This window comes from Macaca fascicularis, chromosome 10 (assembly GCF_037993035.2).
Source record: "Macaca fascicularis isolate 582-1 chromosome 10, T2T-MFA8v1.1".
NCBI classification, from domain to species: Eukaryota; Metazoa; Chordata; class Mammalia; order Primates; family Cercopithecidae; genus Macaca; species Macaca fascicularis.
Window position 1 is genome coordinate 29,134,656 of NC_088384.1, and position 26,980 is coordinate 29,161,635.

General features: G+C 41.1%; 1 protein-coding gene across 16 annotated transcripts in view; it reads right to left on the bottom strand.

Moving 5' to 3' along the window:
* SPECC1L (sperm antigen with calponin homology and coiled-coil domains 1 like) overlaps positions 1 to 26,980 on the bottom strand; it is a 147,439-nt gene that overhangs the window by 109,596 nt on the left and 10,863 nt on the right. For 15 of the 16 annotated variants that reach the window (XR_012418956.1, XR_012418958.1, XR_012418955.1 and 12 more), the window contains one exon: positions 452 to 641. Coding sequence is in view for 11 of the 16 variants with exons in the window: in XM_065522425.2 (XP_065378497.1) it covers positions 452 to 604 (153 nt within the window). In the remaining 5 variants the exon portion in view is untranslated. Of the gene's footprint in view, positions 1 to 451; positions 642 to 19,385; positions 19,785 to 26,980 lie in introns of those variants that run through there. The other variant, XM_065522424.2, reaches the window with a different exon arrangement.

The window sequence follows — 26,980 nt, forward strand, 5'->3', positions numbered from 1 at the left end:
GGCTCACATGCCCTTTTCATAAAACTTTCCCAGGCTTGAAACAATTATTTATCTACCTGAAACTGTTCACAATGCTTTACTGCTCTCCCAGGGTATCTGACATTCTCCCTGGGTATTTTCATTAATCATGTTTGTGCCTTGCCTCCATCCTTTTCTCCACAAGCTCCCTGAAGGCAGAGTGTACCTCCAGCTCACACAATTACAGCATCCTGCACAAGGCAGGTGCTTAATTATTGTTTCATGAACAAGCCTATTGTCTGGTTTCATTCAAAAAGACAGACCAAAAACACCAATTATGTCCACCCCACTGTAAGCTCTCTTCAAAGGCCAAGTGTTCCCAGCACCAGAAGAGGACACACCCATAAGAATGCTCATTTAATATATTAAACGTCATATTTAAATTCAGTCCTCCAAATACCCATCATGTATTCAAACATCACCACATGAATACCTTTGACAATGATGCTGCTGTTCCAGGTTTTACAAGTTTGCCTCCCGTAGAAGCTGAAGAGCTGTTTTCAGGTTTAACTTTTTCTGCTGTTTGCGTTTTACTTATTCCAGACACTTTAGGCACTGAGCCAACACTCCTGCTTGCTTTCTTCATTCTGGGCTGCCTCTTCGTGATGCATTTACAAGCAAATCTGTGGGAAAAAATGGCATTACACTGAGAACGTAACTGGAAGAAAGCTCTTTAGAAATTTGTTTTCAAAGAATTTTACCATATGATAAAACTGTTTGAAGGCTAGATGTCACTACAGAAAAGTTGAAAAACTCTTTTTTTTTTTTTGAGATGGAGTCTCGCTCTGTCACCCAGGCTGGAGTGCAGTGGTGTGATCTTAGCTCACTGCAATCTCCGCCTCCCGGTTTCATGCCATTCTCCTGTCTCAGCCTCCCCAGTAGCTGGGACTACAGGTGCCCACCACCTCATCTGGCTAATTTTTTGTATATTTAGTAGAGACGGGGTTTCACCATGTTAGCCAGGATGGTCTCGCTCTCCTGACCTTGTGATCCGCCCGCCTTGGCCTCCCAAAGTGCTGGGATTACAGGTGTGAGCCACCATGCCCAGCTGAAAAATTCTTAGATATACAAATCAGAACATACCTTATTTAAGGCTTTATTCTTGAATATTACTATTTTGAAGTTATTTTGTACATTCTAGCTCATTTAGTAAAAAGAATGTCCTAGATCTCTAACAGAAATGACTAAATATAACACAGTGTAGATTATCTTCAGCATTTAATAAAGCAATAATCATCCTGGCATTTCAGAATTAGCCATTTGCAGGTATCTAAAAGTGATCATACTTTCCAAATTATCCAGCAAAGTCCTAATTTCAAATATTTGCTGTAATATCCCATATAAGTCAGCAGAATATCTCAGAAATCCCAAAATTCAGGATCTAAACCTACTTTCAACTATACCTCTCTCATCAAGAGGCAGCAGGGAAATTCTTTTTTTGAGACAGCCTTACTTCAGGCTGGAGTGCAGGTGGTGCAATAACAGGTCACTGCAGCCTCGACTTGCTGGACTCAGGTGCTTCTCCCACCTCAGCCTCTCAAGTAGCTGGGATTACAGGCATGCACCACCAAGCCTAGCTAATTTTTTGTAGAGATGGGGTTTTGCCATGTTACACAGGCTGGTCTCGAAGTCCTGGGCTCAAGCGATCCTCCTGCCTTGGCCTCCCAAAGTGTTGGGATTACAGGCATGAGGCAGTATGCCCAGCCAGAAATTCTTTCTCAAAACATCAGCCCCAATATTGGTTCAGAAAACAAAACCATTCTATATACTTGGAAGGAATATGGCAACAGTTTTCCTCCACCTAAGTGGTACATACTTGATTTCACAGCTAAGAGGACTTGAAATAACACTGGCAACACACAAAGCTGAAGCCAGATAAGCTCTTAAATACGCATTTGTTAACTGAACTAGAAAAAGCAGTCTCTGTAATAATGTTTAGAAAGATATCTTGGATCATTTTGGGTGAGTAATAAAATTATAAAAAATGAGAGCCTATTCTGGATGTAAGGTTTATGTATGATGACTCTGATAAACCATATTGAGCATAAAAAGAAGTTGGTCTATTTTATGAGGATTTCTATACACTAATAAAAAGAAATAACCTTTTGGCAAAGGCTCATTCCAATGACTTTACTGAATGTTCTACCTAGACTGTGCTTGAGCACTCTAGATTTATTTTGCCTTTACATAAAACAATCTGTATCAACTGGTTTGGTGGGAGGATAGTGAGACAGCGTGAAGGGGGCTGTGCTCTACCCTCAACACGGTAAGGCCTTGGAAAAAAGAATGCTGCCACTAACCTCAATCAAAATACAACAAACCCTCAGAGATGCTCCTGTAGCTTTTCCCCAACTTCCTAGTTATCCCTTACAGAAAATGATGCATATGGTAATGATCAAATTATCTATCTACTCTTAACCCTTTTGCTTTCTACTTTCCTAATCCAGTTGAGTAATCTGCCCAGGGTCCCTCTAGTTCAGCTCTCTCATCTATTTCCTACCCCATTCCAGGGGATACTGAAAATGACCAAGAGAGATTCAAGCAGCATCCGTTGACAGGTATAACATACAGTTATACTGATCCCTGCTAACCAGTAACATATGCTTTTCTCACCTACTAAAATGAAAGAATTAGATTGGATGCATTCACTAACTCAAGGTACTGTAGAAAAACCAAATCAAATTATTAAGAACCTTTCCTTCAACTTCTCACTATTTACTCAACTTCTCACTATTTATTTATTTATTTATTTATTTATTTATTTATTTATTTTAGACACAGTTTCGCTGTCACCCAGGGTGGTGTGCCGGGGTGCGATCTCAGCTCAGTGCAGCCTTTGCCTCCTAGGCTGATCCTCCCACCTCAGCCTCCCAAGCTAGCTGAGACTACAGGCATGTGCTACCACACCTGGCTACGTTTTTGTATTTTTAGTAAAGACAGGGTTTTACCAGGTTGCCCAGGTTGGTTTTGAACTCCTGGGTTCAGGTGATTTGCCCCACTCAGCCTCCCAAAATGCTGGGATTACAGGTGTGAGCCACTGCACCTAGACAACTTCTCACTTTTTAGCTTCTCTTCTGTAAGTCTTATGTCGTGTAAATGGCTCCCCAAACTTTTTTCTTCTCACTTTTCTACCAACTTCCATGCCTGCACTCCTTTCTACTGTACCACTCAGATGCTCAACCATTCTCAGCCTACCCTTCCAGCCTCTGTCAAATTAACATTTTCAACCAGGCATGCGTGGTAGCTCACACCTACAATCCCAGCACTTTGGGAGGCCAAGGCGGATGGATCACTTTAAGTCAGGAGACCAGCCTGGCTAACATGATGAAACCCCGTCTTTACTAAAAATACAAAAAATTAGCCAGGCGTGGTGGGGGGCGCCTGTAGTCTCAGCTACTCAGGAGGCTGAGAGAGGAGAATGGTATGAACCCGTGAGGTGGAGTTTGCAGTGAGCAGAGATCACGCCACTGCACTCCAGTCTGGGTGACAGAGCAAGACTCTGTCTCAAAAAATAAAAATAAAAATAAAATACAAAAATTAACTGGTGTGGTGGCGCATACCAGTAATTGCAGATGCTCAGGTAACTGAAGCATGAGAATCACTTGAACCCAGGAGGCTGAGGTTGCAGTGAGTGAAGATTGTGCCACTGCACTCCAGCCCAGGCAACAGAGTGAGACTCTGTCTCAAAAAAGAAAAAGAAAAAAACATTAACATTTTTTAGACCAGCACTGTCTAATAGAACTTCCTAGTCAGGCATGGTAGGACACACCTATAGACCCAGATAATTGTGAGGCTGAGGTGGAAGGACTGCTTGGGGCCCCAGAGTTCGAGGCTGCAGTGAGCTAGAATCACATCACTGCACTACAGCCTGGGTGACAGACTCTGTCTCTAAAAAAAAAAAAAAAAAAAAAGGCCAGGGCAGTGGCTTACACTTGTAATCCCAGCACTTTGGGAGGCTGAGGCAGGCGGATCACGAGGTCAAGGGATTAAGACCATCCTGGCCAATGTGGTGAAACCCCGTCTCTATTAAAAATACAAAAATTAGCTGGGAGTGGTGGCACACACCTGTAGTCCCAGCTATTTGGGAGGCTGAGGCAGGAGAATCGCTTGAACCTGGGAGGTGGAGGTTGCAGTGAGACAAAATCGTACCACTGCACTTCCAGCCTGGCAACAGAGTGAGACTCCATCTTAAAAAAAAAAAAAAAAGAAAAAGAAAAGGAAAAAGAGGAAGGGAAGGGGAGGGGAGGACAAGTGCAGTGGCTCACACCTTCTGAGGCAAAAGCAGGAGGATCACTTGGGGTTAGGAGTTCAAGACCAGCCTGGGCAATATAGTGAAATCCCTTCTACAAAATATCAAACAAACAAAAAAAATTAGCCAGGTGTAAGTGGTATGCACCTGTAGTCCTAGCTACTCAGGAGGCCAGGCAGGAGAATCCCTTGACCCCAGGCGTTAAAGGTTACAGTGAGCTATAATGTTGCCACTGCACTCCAGCCTGGGCAACAAGAGAAAGACTCTAACGCGGTGGCTCACACCTGTAATCCCAGCACTTTGGGAAGCCGAGGCGGGCGGATCACGAGGTCAGGAGATCGAGACCATCCTGGCTAACACGGTGAAACCCCGTCTCTGCTAAAAAATGCAAAAAATTAGCCGGGCGTGGCGGCGGGCACCTGTAGTCCCAGCTACTCGGGAGGCTGAGGCAGGAGAATGGCGTGAACCCGGGAGGTAGAGCTTGCAGTGAGCTGAGATCGCGCCACCGCACTCCAGCCTGGGCGACTGAGCGAGACTCCGTCTCAAAAAAAAAAAAAAGAAGAAGAAGAAAAAACTTCCTGCAATAATGCACATGTTATATGTATCTATCTATACTAATGGTAGCCTCTAGCCACTTGTGGCTACTAAACACTTAACAATGTAGCTAGCGTGACTGAATAACTAAACTTTGTTTGTTTGTTTGTTTTTGAGACTGAGTCTCTTTCTGTCACCATGCAGTGGCTTAATCTCGGCTCACTGCAATTTATGCCTCCCAGGTTCAAGCAATTCTCCTGTCTCAGATTCCTGAGTAGCTGGAACTACGGGTGCACACCACCATGCTCAACTAATTTTGTATCTTTAGTAGAGACAGTTTCACCATGTTGGCCAGGCTGGCCTCGAACTCCTGACCTCAGGTGATCTGCCCACCTCAGCCTCCCAAAGTGCTGGGATTACAGGTGTGAGCCACCACACTCGACCAAGAACCAAATTTTAAATTTTATTTAAATTTAAAGTTGCATGTGGTTGGTGGCTACCATACTGGACAACGAAATAGACTGTTACTTTCCTGCCGCTCTATCGGTCTCTGAAACAAAACCTAATTAACAAAATGTGTTATACTCATCCAATAGAATACTGTTCAGCCACAAAAAGGAACAAAATACTGATATATCTTATAATACGGGTGAACCTTGAAAGCAATACAAAGATGACCCCTGACTTACTATTTTTAAACTTTACAATGTTTCAACTTTACAATGATGTGAAAGCAATTTAGAAACCACCCTTTAGAGTACCCATACAACCATTCTGTTTTTCACTGTCAGTACTGTATTCAATAAATTACATAAGATATTCAAAACTATTATAAAATAGGCTTTGTATTAGATGATTCTGTCTAAATGTAGACTAATGTAAGTGTTCTGACCATGTTTAAGGTATGTTAGGTATGATAAGTGCATTTTAAACTTATGACATTGTCAACTTACGAGGGGTTTACAGGATGTAACCCCATGTTAAAAAAAAGGAGCATCTATACCAAATAAAAAAGGCCACGTAAATGTCTTCTTTTGAGAAGTGTCTGTTCATACCCTTTGCCCACTTTTTGATGGGGTTGTTTTTTCCTTGTAAATCTGTTTAAGTTACTTCTAAGTTCTGGATATTAGACCTTTGTTAGACAGGTAGATTGCAAAAATTTTCTCCCATTCTGTAGGTTGCCTGTTTGCTCTGATGATAGTTTCTTTTTCTGTGTAGATCTTTAGTTTAATTAGATCCCATTTGTCAATTTTGGTTTTTGTTGCAATTGCTTTTGGTGTTTTCATCACGAAGTCTTTGCCGATGTCTATGTCCTGAATGGTACTGCCTACGTTTTCTTCCAGGGTTTTTATGGTTTGGGGTTTTACATTTAAGTCTGTAATCCATCTTGAGTTAATTTTTTTTTTTTTTTTTTTTGAGATGGAGTCTCGCTCTGTCGCCCAGGCTGGAGTGCAGTGGTGCGATCTCGGCTCACTGCAAGCTCCACCTCCCAGGTTCATGCCATTCTCCTGCCTCAGCCTCTCGAGTAGCTGGGACTACAGGCGCCCACCACGATGCCCGGCTAATTTTTTGTATTTTTAGTAGAGACGGAGTTTCACTGAGTTAGCCAGGATGGTCTCGTCTCCTGATCTTGTGATCCGCCTGCCTCAGCCTCCCAAAGTGCTGGGATTACAGGCGTGAGCCACTGCGCCCAGCCTTGAGTTAATTTTTTATAAGGTGTAAGGAAGGGGTCCAGTTTCAGTTTTCTGCATATGGCTAGCCAGTTTTCCCAGTACCATTTAGTGAACAGAAGATCCTTTCCCTATTACTTGTTTTTGTCAGGTTTGTTGAAGATCAGATGGTTGTTGATGTGTAGTGTTATTTCTGAGGTCTCTATTCTGTTCCACTGTTCTATATATCAATATCACTGATCATCAAAGAAATGCAAATCAAAACCACAATGAGAAAACATCTCATGCTAGTCAGAATTTCAATGATTAAAATCAAGAAACAATAGATGTTGGCAAGGCTGTGGAGAAACAGGAATGCTTTTACACTGTTGGTGGGAATGTAAATTAGTTCAACCATTGTGGAAGACAGTATGGTGATTCCTCAAGGATCTAGAACCAGAAATACCCCAGCAATCCCATTACTGGGTATATACTCAAAAGAATACAAATTGTTCCACTATAAAGACACACGCACACGGTACGTTTACTGCAGCACTGTTTACAATAGCAAAGACATGGAACCAACCCAAATGCCCATCAATGATAGACTGGATGAAGAAAATGTGGTACATATACAGCATGGAATACTATGCAGCCATAAGAAGGAATGAGACCATGTCCTTTGGAGGAACATGGATGAAGATGGAAGCCATCATCCTCAGCAAACACAGGAACAGAAAACCAAACACTGCATTTTCTTAGTCATAAGTGGAGTTGAACAATGAGAATACAAAGACACAGAGAAGGGAACAACACACACCAGGGCCTGCTGAGGAATGGGAAGTGAGGCGAGAGAACTTAGAGGACGGGTCAATAGGTGCAGAAAACCACCATGGCACACATATACCTATGCAACAAACTTGCATGCTCTGCTCATGTATCCTGTTTTTTTTTTTTTTTTTTTTTTTTTTTTAATAAAGAACAAAAAAACAGGAAGGCCACAAAGGACCTTGTATTATATGATTCCATTTATACAAGTTATCTAGCAGAAACAAATCCATAGAGATAAAAAGAATATTAGTGATTACCAGGGGTTGGGGTAGGGAGTATAGAGGCTGGCTATTAGTGGATACAGGGTTTCTTTTTGGAGTGATGAAAAGTTCTAACGTTAGATTACGGTGATAGTTGTATAATCCTGTGAATATATTAAAAACCACTAAGTTTTACACTTTAAATAAGTGAATTGTATGACATATCAATTACATATTGATAAAGCTAAAATTAAAAAAAAAAAAACCAACCTAATGAACAACATCGAACAAGGACTTCTGGAAAATATATCCCAATAGTGCAAAATACCCGATAAGGAGAAAGACTATGGTTTTGCAGAAGTCCAAGAGGAGAAAAGAAACACAGTCAAAGCTTTAAAGATGCTGAGATGCAGACTGTTCAAGGGGGCTGGCAGCTTGAGATCACTTAGACCACTGGTTCTAGCCACATTAGACCCAAATATCCACTGCGCACGTTTTTTTTTTTGAAACAGGGTCTTACTCTGTCACCCATGCTGGAGTGCAGTGGTGCAATGAGGGCTCACTGCAGCCTTGACCTTCCAAACTCAATGGATCCTCCCACCTCAGCCTCCCGAGTAGCTGGGATTACAGGTGTGAACGACCATGCCTCACCCCCTTTCTTTAAAAACTATTGAAAATATACCTTTACTACCCTGAAATGAATTCAGAAATCACTTATTTATTACATATATATTCCAAAAATATCTACATAACACAGTAACTGTAATATAAAAACAATTTTTAATAAAAGAAATATAAATTTCAATATGTAAATTTTCAGGCAGGACTGTATCAGGACTAAAATGGTCAGAAATCCACATCTCTAAGTTGAATCACTGATTTTCACAACTACAAATACTCTTCATTTGGGTATGTCATTTTGGCAACTCAGATACCACACTCTCTATCATGAATGCTATCAATAGTGTGATTGATTCTTCATGTACCTAAAACAGTGAATGTCAATCTGACTGCATTATGGGGTGCCCAGACATGTGATCAAATATTACTCCGGGTGTCTGTGAGGGTGTTTCTGGATGAAATTAATGTTTTGCTCAATGGACTGTGTAAAGCAGATTAACATCCCTAATGTGGGTGGGCTTCATCTCATCAACTGTAGACCTGAATAGAACAAAAACACTAAGTAAGAGGGAACCCCTCCCGCCTGACTGCTGAGCTGGGTCATCTCTGCTTGCCGTCCGACTCAAACTGAAACAAACATTGGTTTTCCTTGGGTCTAAAGCCTGCTGGATTTTGGACAGAAACTCACATTGGTGGCCCTCCTGCTTTTCAGGCCTTTGAACCAGACCCGAATGACACCATCAGCTCTCCTGGATCTCTAGCTTGCCCACTGCAGATCTGGGGACTTTCAGCCTCCATAATTGCATGAGCCAATTCCTTACATTAAGTATCTTTTTATATATAGAATGCTTCTGCTTTATCCGAGGGGGATATGTTTCAAGAACCCCTATGGACGCCTAAAAATGCAGACATTGCCCAACTCCATATATACTATGTTTTTTCCTATACATACAAATGCTCCCCAACTTATGATGGAATAAAAACATCGTAAGTTGAAAATATCACGAGTCAAAAATGCATTTAATACACTTTACCTATTGAACGTCATAGCTTAGCATAGCCTATCTTAAACATGCTCAGACCACTTACATTAACCTATAGGTGGACAAAAATCATCTAACACAAGCCTATTTTATAATAAAGTATTGAACAGATCATGTAATTTATTGAATACTATACATTACATCAAAACTGTGACAGTTTCATGCCATCATAAAGTTGAAAAATCTTAGGTCCAATCACAGCAAGTTGGGGACCATGTATACATATCACCTATGATAAACTGATAAATTAGGCACAGTAGGAGATTAACAACAATAACTAACAATGAAATAAGCAATTATAACAATATGCTAGCATCACTACTCCTGCACTGTGGGTCCATTATTAAGTGAAGTAAGGGTTACAGGCAATGTCATACCAGACAGTTAATCTGATAACCAAGACTAAGGGACTAATGGGCAGGCAGCACACACGGGAAGGATACATCGGACAAAGTGAGGACTCATCTTGCAGGTGTGACAGTGAGATGGCACGAGATTTCATCACGTCATTCAGCACAGCCCACAATTTAAAACTTACCAACTGTTTGTTTCAGGAATTTTTCCATTTAATATTTTCAGACTGTGGTTGACCATGAGGTACTCAAAGCATGGAAAGCAAAACCATAGATAAAGAGCAACTAGTGAATACTTACATTTTCTCCAGAGAAACAGAACCAATAGGATGCGTATGATACAATCATATAATATACTACATATATAAACATATCCTATCAGTTCTGTTTCTTGAGAGAACCAAGACTAGTAATACTTAGTAAAACTAAGAACAAAACGAGGTAATTTCCCTTCAAATCTAGACTAATTCCATTTCCTGAAATTTCCATTTATACTAAAATTACATTTAAAAAAATCCTTTAGGTAAATGGAATTCAGTTACAGGTTCAGTCTTAAACAGTTTTTTTCTATCTACATAAATTATTCAGCAAGATATTCTAGGCCAGGTGCAGTGGCTCATGCCTGTAATCCCAGCACTTTGGGAGGCCAAGGTGGACAGATCACCTGAGGTCAGGAGTTCGAGACTATCCTGGCTAACACGGTGAAACCCCGTCTCTACTAAAAATACATTTAAAAAAATGAGCCGGGCGTCGTGGCAGGCGCCTGTAGTCCCAGCTACACAGGAGGCTGAGGCAGAAGAATCGCTTGAACTCGGGTTGCAGTGAGCTGCAATCGCACCACTGCACTCCAGCCTGGGTGACAGAGTAAGACTCGGTCTCAAAAAAAAAAAAAAAAAAAAAGATAAAGCTGTGCAGATCACATGAAAAGTTCTACTTTACAGAACTGTCACCACATTAAGCCTTGAATTCCACAGGCTCTACCTATTAAATAAATGCCTATAGCATCCATCAACCATTGAGACAATCACAAATGCTTCCACAAATTGCTAAAACGACTCTCAGGCTCATAAAAAAACAAATCAGAATTCACCAGAAGATCCTGGGTCCCCACCTGGTCAAGGGGGAGGAATCACTGGCTGACACTCCTTCCTAGAGCCCCTCTGGAGCCCCCAGGCAGAGACTACAGAGCAGAGGAGCTAAGGAGCACAGTTCACAGCACTTCCAGTGTCTCGGAGAAGGGGAAGTGGTGGAAATTACCACTATCTCTTCTCCAACTTTGCTCAAGGGTATCACATCAGCACGCATCACTGAAACCTCTAGTCCAGTAAAGTCAAGGTCTGGGGCAGGGGAGGGGGGAGCGAAAGTAGCTCTCCTCATAAAAACATTGTGGATCCTGCCTCTGTGTTCTAAGAAAAATCTGAAACAACAATAGTCCATGTATGCCCCATGTATTTGTCAGTGTTTCTTAAAAACACCAACATAGATGCACTGCTCCCAAAATAACAGGGAAAGGCACTGAAGGCCCTGAGCCTCTCCCAGGCAGCAAGCACCATGTCCTGTGCAGTACCTCGTACAGTTCACTGAATCCTCACAAGAGCCTAAGTGGGTATCTCTAGATGAAGGAACTAAGGATCAGAGATTGTAAGTAAGTCTCTCCAGGTCAATTCATTCTTGAGCGACAACAGTCTGAACCCAAAACCCACTTTGCTTCTGCCACTCCATCTGTCCTCCAATACACACATAACACAAGTTAGGAATGCGAGATTTTGATCTCAATGAATATTTCACAACATATAAACAAACTGTAACAACACTAAAACGACACAGCTCAACCTGCCCCTTCTAGATTTGTCTACTTGTCCAATGTTGTCATCAGTGCTGGTATACTTTTTTTTTCTTTTTTTTTTTGAGATGAAGTCTTGCTCTTGTCCCCCAGGCTGAAGTGTCATGGCGCGATCTCGGCTCACTGCAGCCTCTGCCTCCCTGGTTCAAGCAATTCTCCTGCCTCAGCTTCCCGAGTAGCTGGGATTAAGGGGGCCTGCCACCACACCTGGCTAATTTTCGTATTTTTAGTAGAGACGGAGCTTCACCGTGTTAGCCAGGCTGGTCTCAAACTCCTGACCTCAGATGATCCGCCCTCGGCCTCCCAAAGTGCTGGGATTACAAGCATGAGCCACCGCGCCGGGCCCGTGCTGGTATTCTTTATGAAAATTTTTCATTTTGACGGGACTAACGACCATGTTATTTAACATAAAACCTTTCTTAGAGCAGAATGTTTACTGCCAGGTCTAGATCAATACGTATTAAATTAGAGCTGTAAAAGTAAAATTCTAAGTTATAATCATACTAATTGGAAGGAGGGAATGATGGATGGTCTTGAGTTGAAAGACTATGCTCACTACCTGGGTGACGGGATCCATACCCCAAACCTCAGCATCCTGCAACATACCCATGCAGCAAACCTGCACATGCACCCCTTGAGTCTACACTAAATTATTCAAATGTATTAAAATGACTTCTTTAAACATTTAAAGTTGTTTTTAAAAATCATATTAATTTATAGATACCTATTTTTAAATTTAAAATATTTGTCATCATTTTATATTAAAACATTACTTGAGTGAAGACACAGACCACTCTCATTAGAGAAATAAACCCTTCATTCATGAGGCTGCAATCTGGGTGGCCTGAACGCTCACTAGAATGTCCCAGTGCTCCTCAGGACAGGGTTCACAGCTCTGGGAGCCCTGCCCAAAGCTAATTACACATTCACAACCACACAGGAACTCCAGAGTTTCCGTTACTTCTACAAGGAGATCACATAATTAAAACCTACTGAGGAAAACAAAGGGCTATCTCTTACCTTCCACAGAAGGTAGACATATACTATTTAAAATTCAACTCAGAGACTCTTTACTAGAAATGTAAAATATCTCAGAAGCCATTTTATAGGAAACTCTACGTGCAACACCATCAATAAAAAAATATTCTTGTAGTTACAAGAGTCTACTATGGCAGGATCCTGACTACTAAAAAGTTATGAGGCAAGTCATTGTGGGCACAACATTTATTTATCAATAAATGTTTATTCTGTGTCCAGGCAAGCCAAGCACCAATTCTCTGGAAACCTAGTCAAGAAGGGCTCAAATATATAGGCATATAAAGACTAGGACAGGCTGCCCACGGTGGCTCATGTCTGTAATCTCAGCACTTTGGGAGGCAGAGGTGGGTGGATCACTTGAGGTCAGAAGTTTGAGAACAGCCTAGCCAACTTGGTGAAACCCCTCTCTACCAAAACTATAAAAAATTAGCTGGGTGTGGTGGTGCATGCCTGTAATCCCAGCTACTCGGGAGGCTGAGGCAGAAGAATTGCTTGAACCCGGGAGGCAGAGGTTGCAGTGAGCCGATACCGTGCCACTGCACTTGAGCCTCGGTGACAGAGCGAGACTCCATCTCAAGAAAAAAAAAAAGGCTAGGACAAAAATACCTACTTTCAAGGAGTTCACAGTCTAGAGGAAGAAACAGGACATGTAAATGAACAAAACCGATCCCCATCCTTTATAAATCTACTTTAAAAAAACAAAAAACAGGGCAAGTATACGTACAGGATACAATGGTAGCAGAAAGATCCCCAATTCTGTCTTACTTTGGGGAATAAAGTAGGAGGTACACCTCAAAGGTGTGAGAGTAAACATAGATTCAACTGAAGAACTCTAAGGACTTGGCTAGAATACAGTATGGCTAGAATACAGAAATGTCAAAGTGAGGACTGGTCAGCAAGGGCCAGAAGACCAGTCAAGCCCTGGACTTCATGTGACACAGGACGGTAATAAAAGCCGTGCAGTCCTATAACCCGATTTGCAGTTCCTAAAAGCTAACCTGGGCTGCTGTACTGAAGGTACAGAATGAGAGGGTCGGGGTGAGGAAAACAGAATGGGCATCTCCTTCCCTGTAATGTCTCTGCTCTCCCTTAGTCTAAGCTTTATATTCAAAATAAAAGTACCACTCTCACTCCACAACTCCCCCAGTATCTGAAGACCACCATAGTGCTTCCCTAAATTGGCCCTTCTTCCAAGTCAGCACCACACATTTCCCATCCACTCCTCCAGATTTCAGTACCCTGTGTCCACTGGCTTCATAGTATAACAGGCACCTCGGAAGTGGACACAGACACAAGACAGATCTGGTCTAGAAAGCACAGGGCTCAGCAAGACTATTATTTCCCTCGCTCTAGACACTGAGCTGCTCCTACCTTAATCTAAGGAAAAAAAAATCTGCTTTTCTAGGAGCTTCCAGAGGCTCATAATAAGTTCATGATTATCTAACATTTTCAAGTCTTTTTCCACACAAACTGTTGCTAAACTACTTTTCTCTTTTTTCCTTTTTTTTTTTTTTTTTGAGATGGAATCTCACTTTGTCGCCAGGCTAGAGTGCAGTGGTGCAATCTTGGCTCACTGCAACCTCCGCCTCCTGGGTTCAAGGGATTCTCCTGCCTCAGCCCCCAGAGTAGCTCGGACTACAGGCATGTGCCACTATGCCCCACTAATTTTTGTACTTTTAGTAGAGACGGGGTTTCACCATGTTGGCCAGGATAGTCTCGATCTGCTGACCTTGTGATCCGACTGCCTCAGCCTCCCAAAGTGCTGAGATTACAGGCATGAGCCACTGCGCCCAGCCTCCCCTAAAGTTTTATTTTGAAATTTTACAAACATGTAGAAATGTTGAAAAAATTGAACAGTAAGCAATACTCCACTTCTTTCCTTTTCTTCTTAATTTTTTTTCTCGATCATAGCACACTACAGCCTGAGCTCCGCCTCAGCCTCCCAAGTAGCTAGGATTACAGGAGCACACCACCTTGCCCAGCTTTTCCTCTTCGTTGCTGTGTAATCTGTATTCTAAAAAACCTAAACCTTTATCTGTTAAAATTTTTATTTGGTAAATCAACTCAAGGTTCCAGCCTTTAGGATACTTTTAAATTCTGACTTTGACTTGAAACCCATTAGTCTTCCTTCTAACAAGTGCTGTCTTCAATCTAAGTCACTTGGCTACTCAGTATTCTCATCTACAATAAAAAGGAAGTTGGATTCTAAGGCATCTCTACGACACCTTCTGACTCTTGTAATGTCAGATAATTCACATAATGATGGCGTTACAGAGGACAAAGCAATGGTAAGGCTATGTGACACACCAAAAGAGTCTCTTTCGGGGTCTCCCATACAGTGAGTAGAGAACTGAACTTAAAGGTCAAGAGACCTGGGTTCAAGCTCCAGTTCTGCCATACAAGTTGTGTGACTGTGGGCAAATCACTTAATCACTTTATATATCTGCAAATCTGTTTCTTCTCCTATAAAAAAGAACTGATAAAATCTAATTTATAGAGTTCTTGTAAAAAATAACATGTGTAAATCAACAAGAACGTAACTCCTGATATCCCAGTTCCAGAAGTTATTTCATCACAGATCAAAGGTCAAAGGAAAAATGGTACAACAATCCAAGGTCAGGGACGGCAACTTATTTCAGTGATTCAGAAACCCCACCCTTGCCAATCATCCACCCATGAAAAACACACCAGTCAAGTTTCAGAAATATGCCAAAAGGACATTATATATTTATCTTACTGTCATACTGCATCCAGAAGGATCCACCCTGAAGAGAGGACAACACAATTGTCCTGGAAACCACAAGGGAGCTCCGAGGCCATTCCCTGGCTGAGAAGCACCTTCAGCCCTGGCACAAGGTGGGACAAGAACTCTTCTTGGCAACTACAGGGGCAGTGCCCAATCCCTCCATTCTGTAGTCACGCCAGGATCTTGATTGCTGTCACTACTTTTTCCTTTAAATTCCTCCTATTCACCTCCATTAGAATCTTTTCCCCTCCATGTTTCCAAGATGTACTGCTATTTAAAACCATTTAAATTTCCTATTTAATTAATAATTATATGTGCTGATTCAAAAACAACAACAACAACAAAAAACGAAACAACAACAAAAAACACTACTATCCAGGAGACTGCCCAACCACGCATGATCCAATCTGTATCCTTCTGTATCCTTGGGTAAGTTAACCTCTCTGAAATCTGTTTCTTCATTGTAATATGGGGCTGGTAATACTATGCACCTTCCTTATAAGGATGTTGAGAGGATTCAATGAAATAATGAACCTAAAGTGGTTAGCAGGTTGGCAGCCCACAGTAAAGACCAGATAACATAAGCTATCATAATTTACAGAGGAATATACTGCATGCCCCATGTATGACTACTGCCTTATTAAAATAAAAGCAGCAATTCAAAAGACACTTTGTAAAAGAAACCCTTTATAAGGAATGACTAAAGGTTGTTTTTACCTACTACTTATATTAAATTATATACCATGGTCCACAGTTGTCAACAAACAACATTAGCTTCTGGGTTTTTCCCACTGAAAATTACATATTATGAAAATATATAGTAGGGAGTCCACTGGAACAATAATCAAGAGACCTGGATTGTGGTCCCAGGTCTGGCACCATCTATGTGACCTTGTGCAAGTCACCCACATTCTGTGAGCCTTGTTTATAAAGGAGAGTGGATTAGTAGCTTTCAGAAGTTCGAAAATTTCATTTCCTAATCTGTACTTTCAGAACATGGAATCAAACAATTTAGGAGAAACAGCTTATTAATTATGACTTTTTATGCCTATCAATACCCACTGAAAATCCAAAAAGGGTTTTTAACCTACACAATCTAAATGTATTTATCTCTATTATTTAACAAACTTCATTTTCAAAATGTAGAGATCATATTAAATTGTAAATTAAGAACAGACATAAAACACTGAGGAGAAAGAATCACACAGTCAAGGCAAACTGTAACTCAGGGAAAGGGCCACATCAGAGTCAGAAAGTAAATATTGCTAACTGAAGCAAAATCAACAATCGATTTGATAAAATCATGTGTCTTACCAAAAGCCAATCAAAACTTTCAAAAGAAACTCAGTAAGAAGTGTTTAAATCAAATTATAATGTAATGAATTGAACCTATATTCCTCAACATATACATAACCTTTCTTACGGTGAATTATGACACACATTCAGAAAGGTGCATTTTATGTACACATTTTAAAGACTTGGAGTGAGACTCCACTGAAAAAGTCAAGGACTACTAAGAGAGAAAGACTGAGCCTTCTCATGTCAAAAAATGCACATGTGCAAGTCGGCATATATTCAAGGTGCATGAAACAGACACGAGGGAGAGAGAGGCAGGGGTAAGATGCCTTCAGATATGTGATTCTCTACTCAGTCTGAATCCAGACAGAAGTCCAGTACTGCTCAAAAAACTTCAATGCTTACTGACTGAGGAGGCATAACTTTTAAATGCTTGTTTTTATAAGACAGTACTTTATTAATTTTTAAAGACAGATTTTATACTATGCCTAAAATTGTAACGTGTAGTACATTTAACAGGGTAGTTTCCCATTTCCAGGAATCAACGATATCGATTATGACTTATGAGGAAAGATGGCATCCACATCTACCTCCCCTGTTTCTACCTCCAACTCCAAGACGAAAGAAACTGTATTCTATATCTTCTCCCCACCCCAGATAGGCACTCCCCCTTAAACACCCTCATGGCCACGGAAGGAAAATGCAGCTCCTTTCTGTTTTAATCCCATTCTTCTCACAACTCCTTCCTTTCTGCCTGTCCAACCAGTTAACGAAGTCTCAAGGTGAATCCACAGGAGAAAGACTGCTCAGTCATACCTGAGTGGCCACTTTAATCAAGATAAGGTGATGGTGGGCAGGGCTAATGAAGCCCCAGTGGAGGGATGGAGGCCAAGTCATGCTGCAGTGGAGTGGAATAAAAAGCTGAGTAGGAAAGAAAAGGATAAAGAACTTCTCAATAATGTACGAAGGGGAGAGAGCCGGGGGTAATGAGGAGGCAGAGACACTTTGATGATGTTGCCATTGTCATTTAACTATGAAAGTAAGCTGCCTGGAAAGCACCAGCTAGACAATGTGGAAAGCCCACACTGCACAAATACTAGGGCATTGATTCTCATAATAACCTCACGTGGACGGAAAGGAGGAAGAAACTTTGGTTAGAGAGGAAAGCAAGCACAACTACATATAGGATGCTTAAAAACAAAAACAAAAAAAAAAGGAGGTAGCTATCAGTAATACCAATTCAAATGGCCACTAAAGAGCACAACTGTATTCTCACTTGTTTGGGCCAAAGAAAAGCTCACTCATACTAACTTATGATTTCTCTCTATTATTCTATGAGGCTTAACACAAGAAAATAATTAGAAACGATTAGAAGCTTCCTGGATTTTTTAAACTTAGAACCATATAAGTCTTCTCCTTCTTTCTACTTTTTGAAAAACAACAAAATAAAAATCCTAATCTTATGCCAAGACCTCTTCAGATACATTTCTGGAGATCTTCTCTCATTTTAATGCAAGCTGCTGGAAAGGACGTTAAACTACTGACAACACTTAACATTCCAGACAAGTGACAAGCCTGGAAAAGGACAGCCTAAAAGAATGTCTGGCAACAGTACATAAGTGATTTTTCCAGATTGAGTCCAAAACACATTGGTTCCCAAAGTTCAAACTGCCAGAATGCAAGAAATTTTGAGTCTCCTCTGGCCACCACCTTCTTAGCCAAAGTTTCTGAATATTTACAAAAAGAAAACGTTTATTCAGGATCCTTTCAAACCACAGCTTTATGCTCAGATTCTTGGCAGGCAGTTTAAACTTGCACAATTCGATCGATAAAATTAACTGTCGGCCATAGTTTTAATTCAAACCATCAATCTATTTGTACAATTATAACAACCTCTGATGTGAAATACTAAATGAAACATTTCATTTTGCACTTCATTAATGGTTCAAGTATAACAATGTAAAAAATCCTTTCTAAAAAGCTTACAATTGGCCGGGAGCAGTGGCTCACGCCTGTAATCCCAGCATTTTGGGAGGCCGAGGCAGAAAGATCACAAGGTCAGGAGTTCAAGACCAGCCTGACCAACATGGTGAAAACCTGTCTCTACTAAAAATACAAAAATTAGCTGGGTGTGGTGGCGGACACCTGTAATCCCAGCTACTGAGGAAGCTGAGGCAGAAGAATTGCTTGAACCCAGGAGGCAGAAGTTGCAGTGAGCCAAGATCACATCATTGCACTCCAACCTGGGCGACAGAGCAAGGCTATGTCTCAAAAAAAAAAAAAAAAAAAAAAAAAGCTTAACAGTTTAGATTTGAGAAGTCTTTCTAAACTAAATAAGGTAAAATACAATTCAAATTCAGTGTAGTAAAAACAAAGTCTTTTTTCCAACAAGCATTTCACTGGTTAGGTTAAAAAGAAATTAATAAAAAATGCTAAGAAGTTCTTTGTCCTTGTGTCTAATGAGTATAAAGCAGTGGTACTTAATGAGGGCTAGGGGGTAATTTTGTACCCTAGGGGATATTTGGCACTGTCTGTAGACATTTTTGGTTGTCACAACTGGGTGGGAGGCAAGGTGCTACAGACAGTGAGTGTGTAAAAGGCCAGGAATCCTGCTAAACTTCCTACAAAACACTGGACAGCCCCCCACAACAAAGAATTATACAGCCTCAAACATCAATACAGCCAAGGTTGGGAAACCTTGGTATAAGAGGACTGGTTAAACTTGGAAGGAACGATTTGTCTTTCTGTAAACCATCCCATAAATAAGGTCTCATGTGTACACACAATCTGCTAAGAAAGCTGCAGTTCTGGCAGCTGGCAGAGCTGAAAGAGAAGGGAAAATCTATGCACAGGACCCTCAGATTTTCACCCATATTCCCCAGGAAAGGATACAGTTCCAGGAAGGGCTCTCTCTTATCTCCCAGAATGAAATCTAAGAATGAACCACAAGGCCTCACTGCTTACCTGTATCTCCTTTTCGTAGTCCCCAGCTGGCGTGGAACAGACTGACAACCCCAAATGGATGGTCAAAATCCACTGTTCTCCAGTCCCTCTGAAACCTCACTGGCAAGAAGGAAAGAAACTAAACCCCGAGGGCCCGTTATATTCCAGCGCGGTCCTGGGGATTCCACACTCATTCAGTTCCTTTTCATCATAGGAAGTGGGTATTATAATATCAGGTCCATATTATAGCTTCCATAGCCGGCAAATGCTACAGCAGGAGTCTGAATAGGGGTACCTCCAAAAGCCACACCCATCCCACCACAGCTCCCAGGGGTTTCTTTCTAATCTCGAGGGTGGCCTATACCCGGGACTATAGAGGGCCTTGGTGTGCTAAATCTTCAGAGACATTTTTAAACAGTCAAGACGCCTCTTGGAGACTGGAGGAAGTTCCTGACCTTGCGGCATTCCCTCCTCCCCATTTCCTCTACCCCACCAATCCTATGCCAGCCTGTCTGTGTCAGGAAAGAAATCCAGCTGGACAACTCTGGCAGCCTCCTGTCGCCCTCCCCTGCCAACAATCCTTCTGTGCCACAGCTGTTTGTCCACACTGTAAAGCACATATCCCACCAGGTCAGTCTCCTGTAAAATAATGCCTCCCTGTCCCAGGCCAAATACCCCAGTGCCGATATGTGCTTCTTCAAATCCAGGCTCCAACCCATCCCTCCATCTCATTTCCATTTTACATGCACACATAGCCACATACTTTCACATACCCACACTTTGGCTCCTACTGTTCCTACCCCTGAAAACCCCTTACCATTTTCTTCCCTGACAAATAACTGCTCATGGGTCACTTCAGGACTCAGCTCCACTGCCGTGTCCTTAGTGATACCTTCCCTTGTCTCTAGTCGGTTGGCTCCCCCATCCCTCTTACCTTTCTGGCCATAGCACTCACCTAAGTGTCTTTTATCCAGACAACATTTAGTGTATACTTAAACCAAAAAGGTCATCACTATTTATCTGAAATTCACATTTACTTATTTTTAATTTTCTTTTTTTTGGGAGACAGAGTCGCTCGGTAGCCCAGGTTGGAATGCAGTGGCGTGATCTCAGCTCACTGTAACCTCCGCCTGCAGGGTTCAAGTGATTCTTCTGCCTCAGCCTGCCTGTTACTTGAAAAACAGACAAAAGCAAAGCTATGATGTGAATAGCCTGAATTACTGCTGAAAAGTACATGAATGTCAGAAGTAAATTCTAATTCTGACTAGATAGGTCAATTAATCAGTGACACAGTTCACTGCCTGTTATTAAGACATCCTATAACTGAGTCTAGAATTTGACTTACTTCTTAGTGGTAGGACAAAGATATAAGACAGAAAAAGAGGAAAACAGTAAAAAGTACTTCCTTTCAAATTCAAAATGTCATGGTCCGTACCTCCTTGTTAAAATACCGAAACACACCATATGACTCAATTATTAATACACTGATTTTGCTGTTGCCAACCTAGGATAAGTTTCACCTATGTCTTTATCTCAGGAGCAAAGTACTGCAAGTTCAAGCAGTAAAGTGCAATTACATGCGAGAATGTCAATATAACATAACCAATCAGGTACTAGAAAACCAGAACATGTAAAATAACTATGATGTTTCTTCCCAATATTTCATTCTCATTTTTAAAAAGTAAACTTTCAGAACAATACTGTATGACATAAGCAAACTCTGACTTTCAGTAAAAGTTTACTAACAGCTAACAGCAGGTATTAAGAATAGACTACCATGCAGATTTCACTGCCGCTTACCCCCACTTTACCAGATAGAAGTCTTAAATCTAAGCCTTCGAAACTATATTCTAGGTTACAAACACCACCAAAAAATCACCAAAGCCCTACACATATACACATGCCTCTGAGATTGCTGCCTGTCGAATTTGATTTACTGAATAAATGAGTAACCTGATTATTTTAGCTTAAATAAACAACAATCCCTTCTAAGGACTTCAAAACATAAAATCAAGATTTTCTTTTTAAAAAAGAACAGCGGGCCAGGCACGGTGGCTCACGCCTGTAATCCCAGAACTTTGGAAGGCTGAGGCAGGCAGATCACGAGGTCAGGAGCTCGAGATTAGCCTGGCCAACATGGTAAAACCCCGTCTCTACTAAAAACACAAAAATTAGCCGGGCGTGGTGGCGTGCGCCTATAATCCCAGCTACTTGAGAGGCTGAGGCAGGAGAATCACTTGAACCCAGGAGGCGGAGTTCACAGTGAGCTGAGACCGTAACACTGCACTCCAGCCTGGGCGACAGAGCAAGACTGTCTCAAAAAACAAAACAAAACAAAACAAAAAAACAGCAGTATTGTTTTAGGTCATAACACTTAACATAGACCGTGTGATACACAGAAGGCAACTCTTTGAATAGGAGCAGCCTGGTACATTTACTGGCATGTATTCATGAATTTACATACCAAATGGAAAGAACTCAGACTGTGGTTGGGTAGAATTTGGGTTCAAATGCTAACAACTCCACCACTTATTAGTTATCTGGCTCTGGGCATATTACTCATAAATTTCAGTCTTTCGTCTGTAAGTAGAAACAGCTAACACATAGGATGCTATAAGAACCACATCAAACAATGTGTGGAAACTAACAAGGAAAATGCTCAGCACACAGAATTACAATAAGCATCCATCTCCTTTCCTTCCCACTACAACCAGAATGACAAATTTCCCTTTATCCTAAACTTACTTCTTTCTTAGACATATACCTCTCCCTTTCCACTACAATCCCCAGGACTGCTTCAACTCCAACTTAAGCAGAGAAACTTCAGAGGTTCTTCTGACAACTACAAACTTCGTCACTCCAATCTAAGTGTGTGCCACCCTCTCCCAATCCTAACCACCACAGTTTTGATCACTCCAGAGTTTAATTCAACACAGCTTTCTTTTACCTTCCTCCATCTTCCTCATTCAATCAACTACAAACTTAAGCTTACCTTTCCTTTGATTGTCCCTGGTGACTAGGTGTCTCTCCCTTTCTCTTCTCATCCACTCCCTCTACTCTGCATGAGTCACTCCACTGGCCTTTTATCAGGCTTTCTTGACTGACACAGATCTCTCTGATCCTTTCTGTATTCTTTCAAATTGTCCTCCTTCTTTCTGAACTGTTGCTTTTTAAAGATGGGATAATAGCACTGTGGTTGTATTTTTTTTTAAAAGACTCTCAGCCGGGTGCAGTGGTTCACGCCCGCAATCCCAGCACTTTGGGAGGCCAAGGTGGGTGGATCACGAGGTCAGGAGATCCCAAGACCATCCTGGCTAAAATGGTGAAACCCTGTCTCTACTAAAAATACAAAAAAATTGGCCAGGCATGGTGGCGGGTGCCTGTAGTCCCAGCTACTCGGGAAGCTGAAGCAGGAGAATGGCGTGAACTCGGGAGGCGAAGCTTGCAGTGAGCCAAGATCGCGCCACTGCACTCCAGCCTGGGCAACAGAGTGAGACTCTGTCTCAAAAACAAAAACAAAAACAAAGATTCTCTATTAATTAAATTAGAAAATAATGGAATATCTCTGAAAATTCTGAAATACTCGGGAACTCACATACTTCTAAATGTATGAACTAAAGAAGAAACCAAAAGGGAAATTAGAATGTGTTTTGAACTTAAAATGAGAATGTGTTTTGAACTTAAAATGAAAACATAACATGTCAAAATTTGTGGGCTACCCCTAAAGCAGTAAAGGGAAATTTATAACACTAAACATCTATGTTGGAAAAGAAGAAAAGACTCAAATCAGCTCCTACTTTAAGAAACAAGAAAAGGAAGAGCAACGAAACACAAAGTATGGAGAAGAAAGAAAAGAATAAACATCTAAGCAAAAATCAATGAAATAGAAAACGTAAACAGAGATCAATGAAACCAAAAATGGGTTGAGAAGATCAATAAAACTGATAAACCTCTAGCCACACTCAGAAAAAAAAGAGAGGACACAAATTACCAGCATTAGGAATGGAAGGGGTGACAACACTACAGATTCTACAGCTATCAGAGGATAATAAGGGACTATTAGGAACCACTTTATGCCAGTAAATTCAAGAAGTTAGATAAAATAAATGAATTTCTTGAAAGACAAACTATCGAAGCTCACTCAAAAAGTGATAAATAACTTGAATAGTTCTATATTTATTGAAGAAATTGGATTTGTAGTTAAAAACTTTCCTACAAAGAAAACCCCAGGCATAGATGGATTCACTCAGGAATTCCACTAAAGAAATAAAACAAATTCTTTACAAACTCGTCCAGAAAACTGAGAATATTTCCCAACTCATTCTATGAAGCCAGCATGACTTTGATGCCAACATCTGATAAAGACATTACTACAGACCCATCCCTCTCATGAAAATAAATGTTAAAATTACAAACAAAATTTTAGCAAATTGAGTCTAACAATCTAGAAAAAAAGGATAATACATCATAACCAAGTAGTGTTTATCCCACAAATGCAAGGTTGGTTTAACATTCAAAAATCAGCCGAACAGGCTGGGCATGGTGGTTCATGCCTGTAATACCAGCACTTTGGGAGGACAAGGCGGGCAGATCACGAGGTCAAGAGATCGAGACCATCTTGGCTAACACGGTGAAACCCCGTCTCTTACTAAAAATACAAAAAATTAGCCGGGCGTGGTGGCAGGCGCCTGTAGTCTCACCCACTCGGGAGGCTGAGGCAGGAGAATGGCATGAACCCAGGATGAGGAGCTTGCAGCGAGCTGAGATCGTACCACTGCACTCCAGCCTTGGCAACAGTGCAAGACTCCATCTCAAAAAAAAAAAAAAAAAAAAAATCAGCCGGGCACAGTGACTGATGCCTGTAATCCTAGCACTTTGGGAGGCTGAGGTGGGTGGATCACTTGAGGTCAGAGGTTCAAGACCAGCCTGGGGAACATGGCGAAACCCCGCCTCTACTAAAAATACAAAAATTAGCCGAGCATGGTGGTGCACACCTGTAATCCCAGCTACTTGGGAGGCTGAGGCAGGAGAATTGCTTGAACTCAGGAGGCGGAGGTTACAGTGAGCTGGGATTATGCCACTGCACTCCAGCCTGGGTGACAGAGTGCAACCCCATCTTAAAAAAAAAAAAAAAAAAAAATCAAAAATCAGTGTAACTCACCACATTGTAAACTAAAACAGAAAAGCCATATGACCTTCTCAATACACACAGAAAAACACTAAACAAAACCCAACATTCATTCCTGATTTAAAAAAATACAAAACTCCACAGAGAACCTACTAAACTTGATAAACGGCATATATGAAATATGATGACATAAGACTGAATATTTTCCCCATAGGATCAAAAATGAGACAAGGAAATCCACTCTTATCACGAATGAAACTGCCTTTGCAAAATTATGACTGAGCTACAGTGAGAGATCTCACTTAATCAACCCCATCTTGCTTTCTAACCTCCAAGATGTCCTTGCTCATTCCTGGGTGTAGACTGAACTAACTTTGGGAGAAACTTAGTTTATAGTTTATAGTTTAAAACAAAGACGGTAACAGCCCTTTCCCAAAGCAGACCTCCTTCTTGCTTAGGCACTAGATTGCCTTCATAGGACTCACATTAGCCACAAGATTAGAAATTACGGTTTAGGAGTCATGCAGCTGAAGTCTAAAGATTCTGACCCTCCCTAAACTGCTCCTAAGATCAGTGTTGGAGATATTTTGCAGACCCTGCACTTGATGGATCAGCTGGCACCATCCAGATGGATTAACTGGCTCATCTGATCTTGTGGCCCCTACCCAGGAACTGACTGAGTGCTAGAAGACAGTTTCAACTCCCTTTTCATCCCTAACCAGTCAGCACTCTTGGCCCATTGGCTTCCCCCAACCCACCAAGCTGTCCTTCAAAACTCTGCTCTTCAAATGCTCAGGGAGACTGATTTAAGTAATAATAAAACTCTGGTCTCCCACCCAGCAGACTCTGCCTGAATTTCTCTTTCTCTATTGCAAATCCCGTCTTGATGAATCGGCTCTGTCTAGGCGGTGGGCAAGGTGAACCAATTGGGCAGTTATACTTCTATTCATTATGTACTTAGAAGTTCTAGCCAGTGCAGTAAAGGACGCAAAAAAAAAAAAAAAAAAAAAAAAAAAAGGCATTCAGATTGGGAAGAAAAAAGTAAACATCTCTTTATTCACAGACAGCATTGACAGAATAGCCAATGGAATCCACAAAAAAGCTTTGACAATGAATTACATTAAGGTCTCAGGATACAAAATTAATATACAAAAACCAAGTGTATTTTTACATACCTGCAATGAATAACTGGAAGCTGAAATTCACAGTATCAAAATATATGAAATACTTAGGAGTAAATCTGACCACATGCCTTCAAAAAACTGGAAAGATTTGTACACTGAAAACTACAAAATATTGTTGAGAAAAATTAAAGAAAAACTAAATAAATTGAGAAGTATACTATGGTCATAGGTTGGAAAATTCAATTTTATTATGAAGTCAATTCTTCCCCCCAAATTATCTACAGACTCAAAACAATCCCAACAGAAATTCCAGCCAGCTTTTTTGTAGAATGTGATAAGTTGATTGTAAAACACAGAAATGCAAAGGACCTAGGACTGGTAATAGTTGAAGGCAGATGATAAATACATCACTTGGTATTTCATTATTCTCTCTACTTTGTAAATGTTTGAAATTTTCCATAGTGAAAATATGTTTTGAATAAAAACTGAGATGCTTCCAGGAACACATATAAACACAAAATATCCTTCCTTTAAAATTTTTATTATATTACAAAAATGGTTTCCTCTTTCACACTACCTTAAGCCTAACTCCCTGGCTTGGTTTCCCAGGCCCTATAACCAGTCCTCTCTGCTTCCTGTTCCTCTACGACAGGGGTCAACAAACCACAATCCAGGGCCAAATCTTACCCCTCACTTGTCTTTTTTCGGCCCAAAAACTAAGAATGTTTTGCACTTTTAAATGGTTGGGGGGAAAAAAGAATCAAAAGACTATTTTGGGCTGGACACAGAGGCTCATGCCTGTAATCCCAACACTTTGCAAGGTGACTGAGGAGGGTGGATGGCTTGAGCCCAGAAGTTCAGGAGCTCAAGACCAGCCTGGCCAACATGGTGAAACCCTACCTCTACAAAAAATACAAAAATTAGTGGGGCGTGGTGGCGTGTGCCTGTAGTCCCAGCTACTCAGAAAGGTGGGAGGATCACTTGAGCCTGGGAAGTCAGGGCTGCAATAAGCTGTGATCACCCCGCTGCCCCTCCAGCCTCAGCAACAGAGTGACACTGTCTCAAAAAAAAAAAAAAAGTTATTGAAACATAGTCACATTCATTCATATCTGTAGTGTCTGTGGTTACTTTTGCACTACAATGATGGAGTTGATTAGTTGCAACACAGACCTTAAGGTCTTCAATGACTAAAACATTTACTATCTGGCCCTTTACAGACAGTCTGTCAATCCCTAATTTATTATAAGCCTTATTCTCCCTCAGCTAATTCCCTCACCCCAGGAATGTTCATTACTACCTCTTCTTTGTTCAAGTCCCAGCTACTCCTCAAAACCCAAAACTCCCTTCTTCCCCTTTCCCAAATC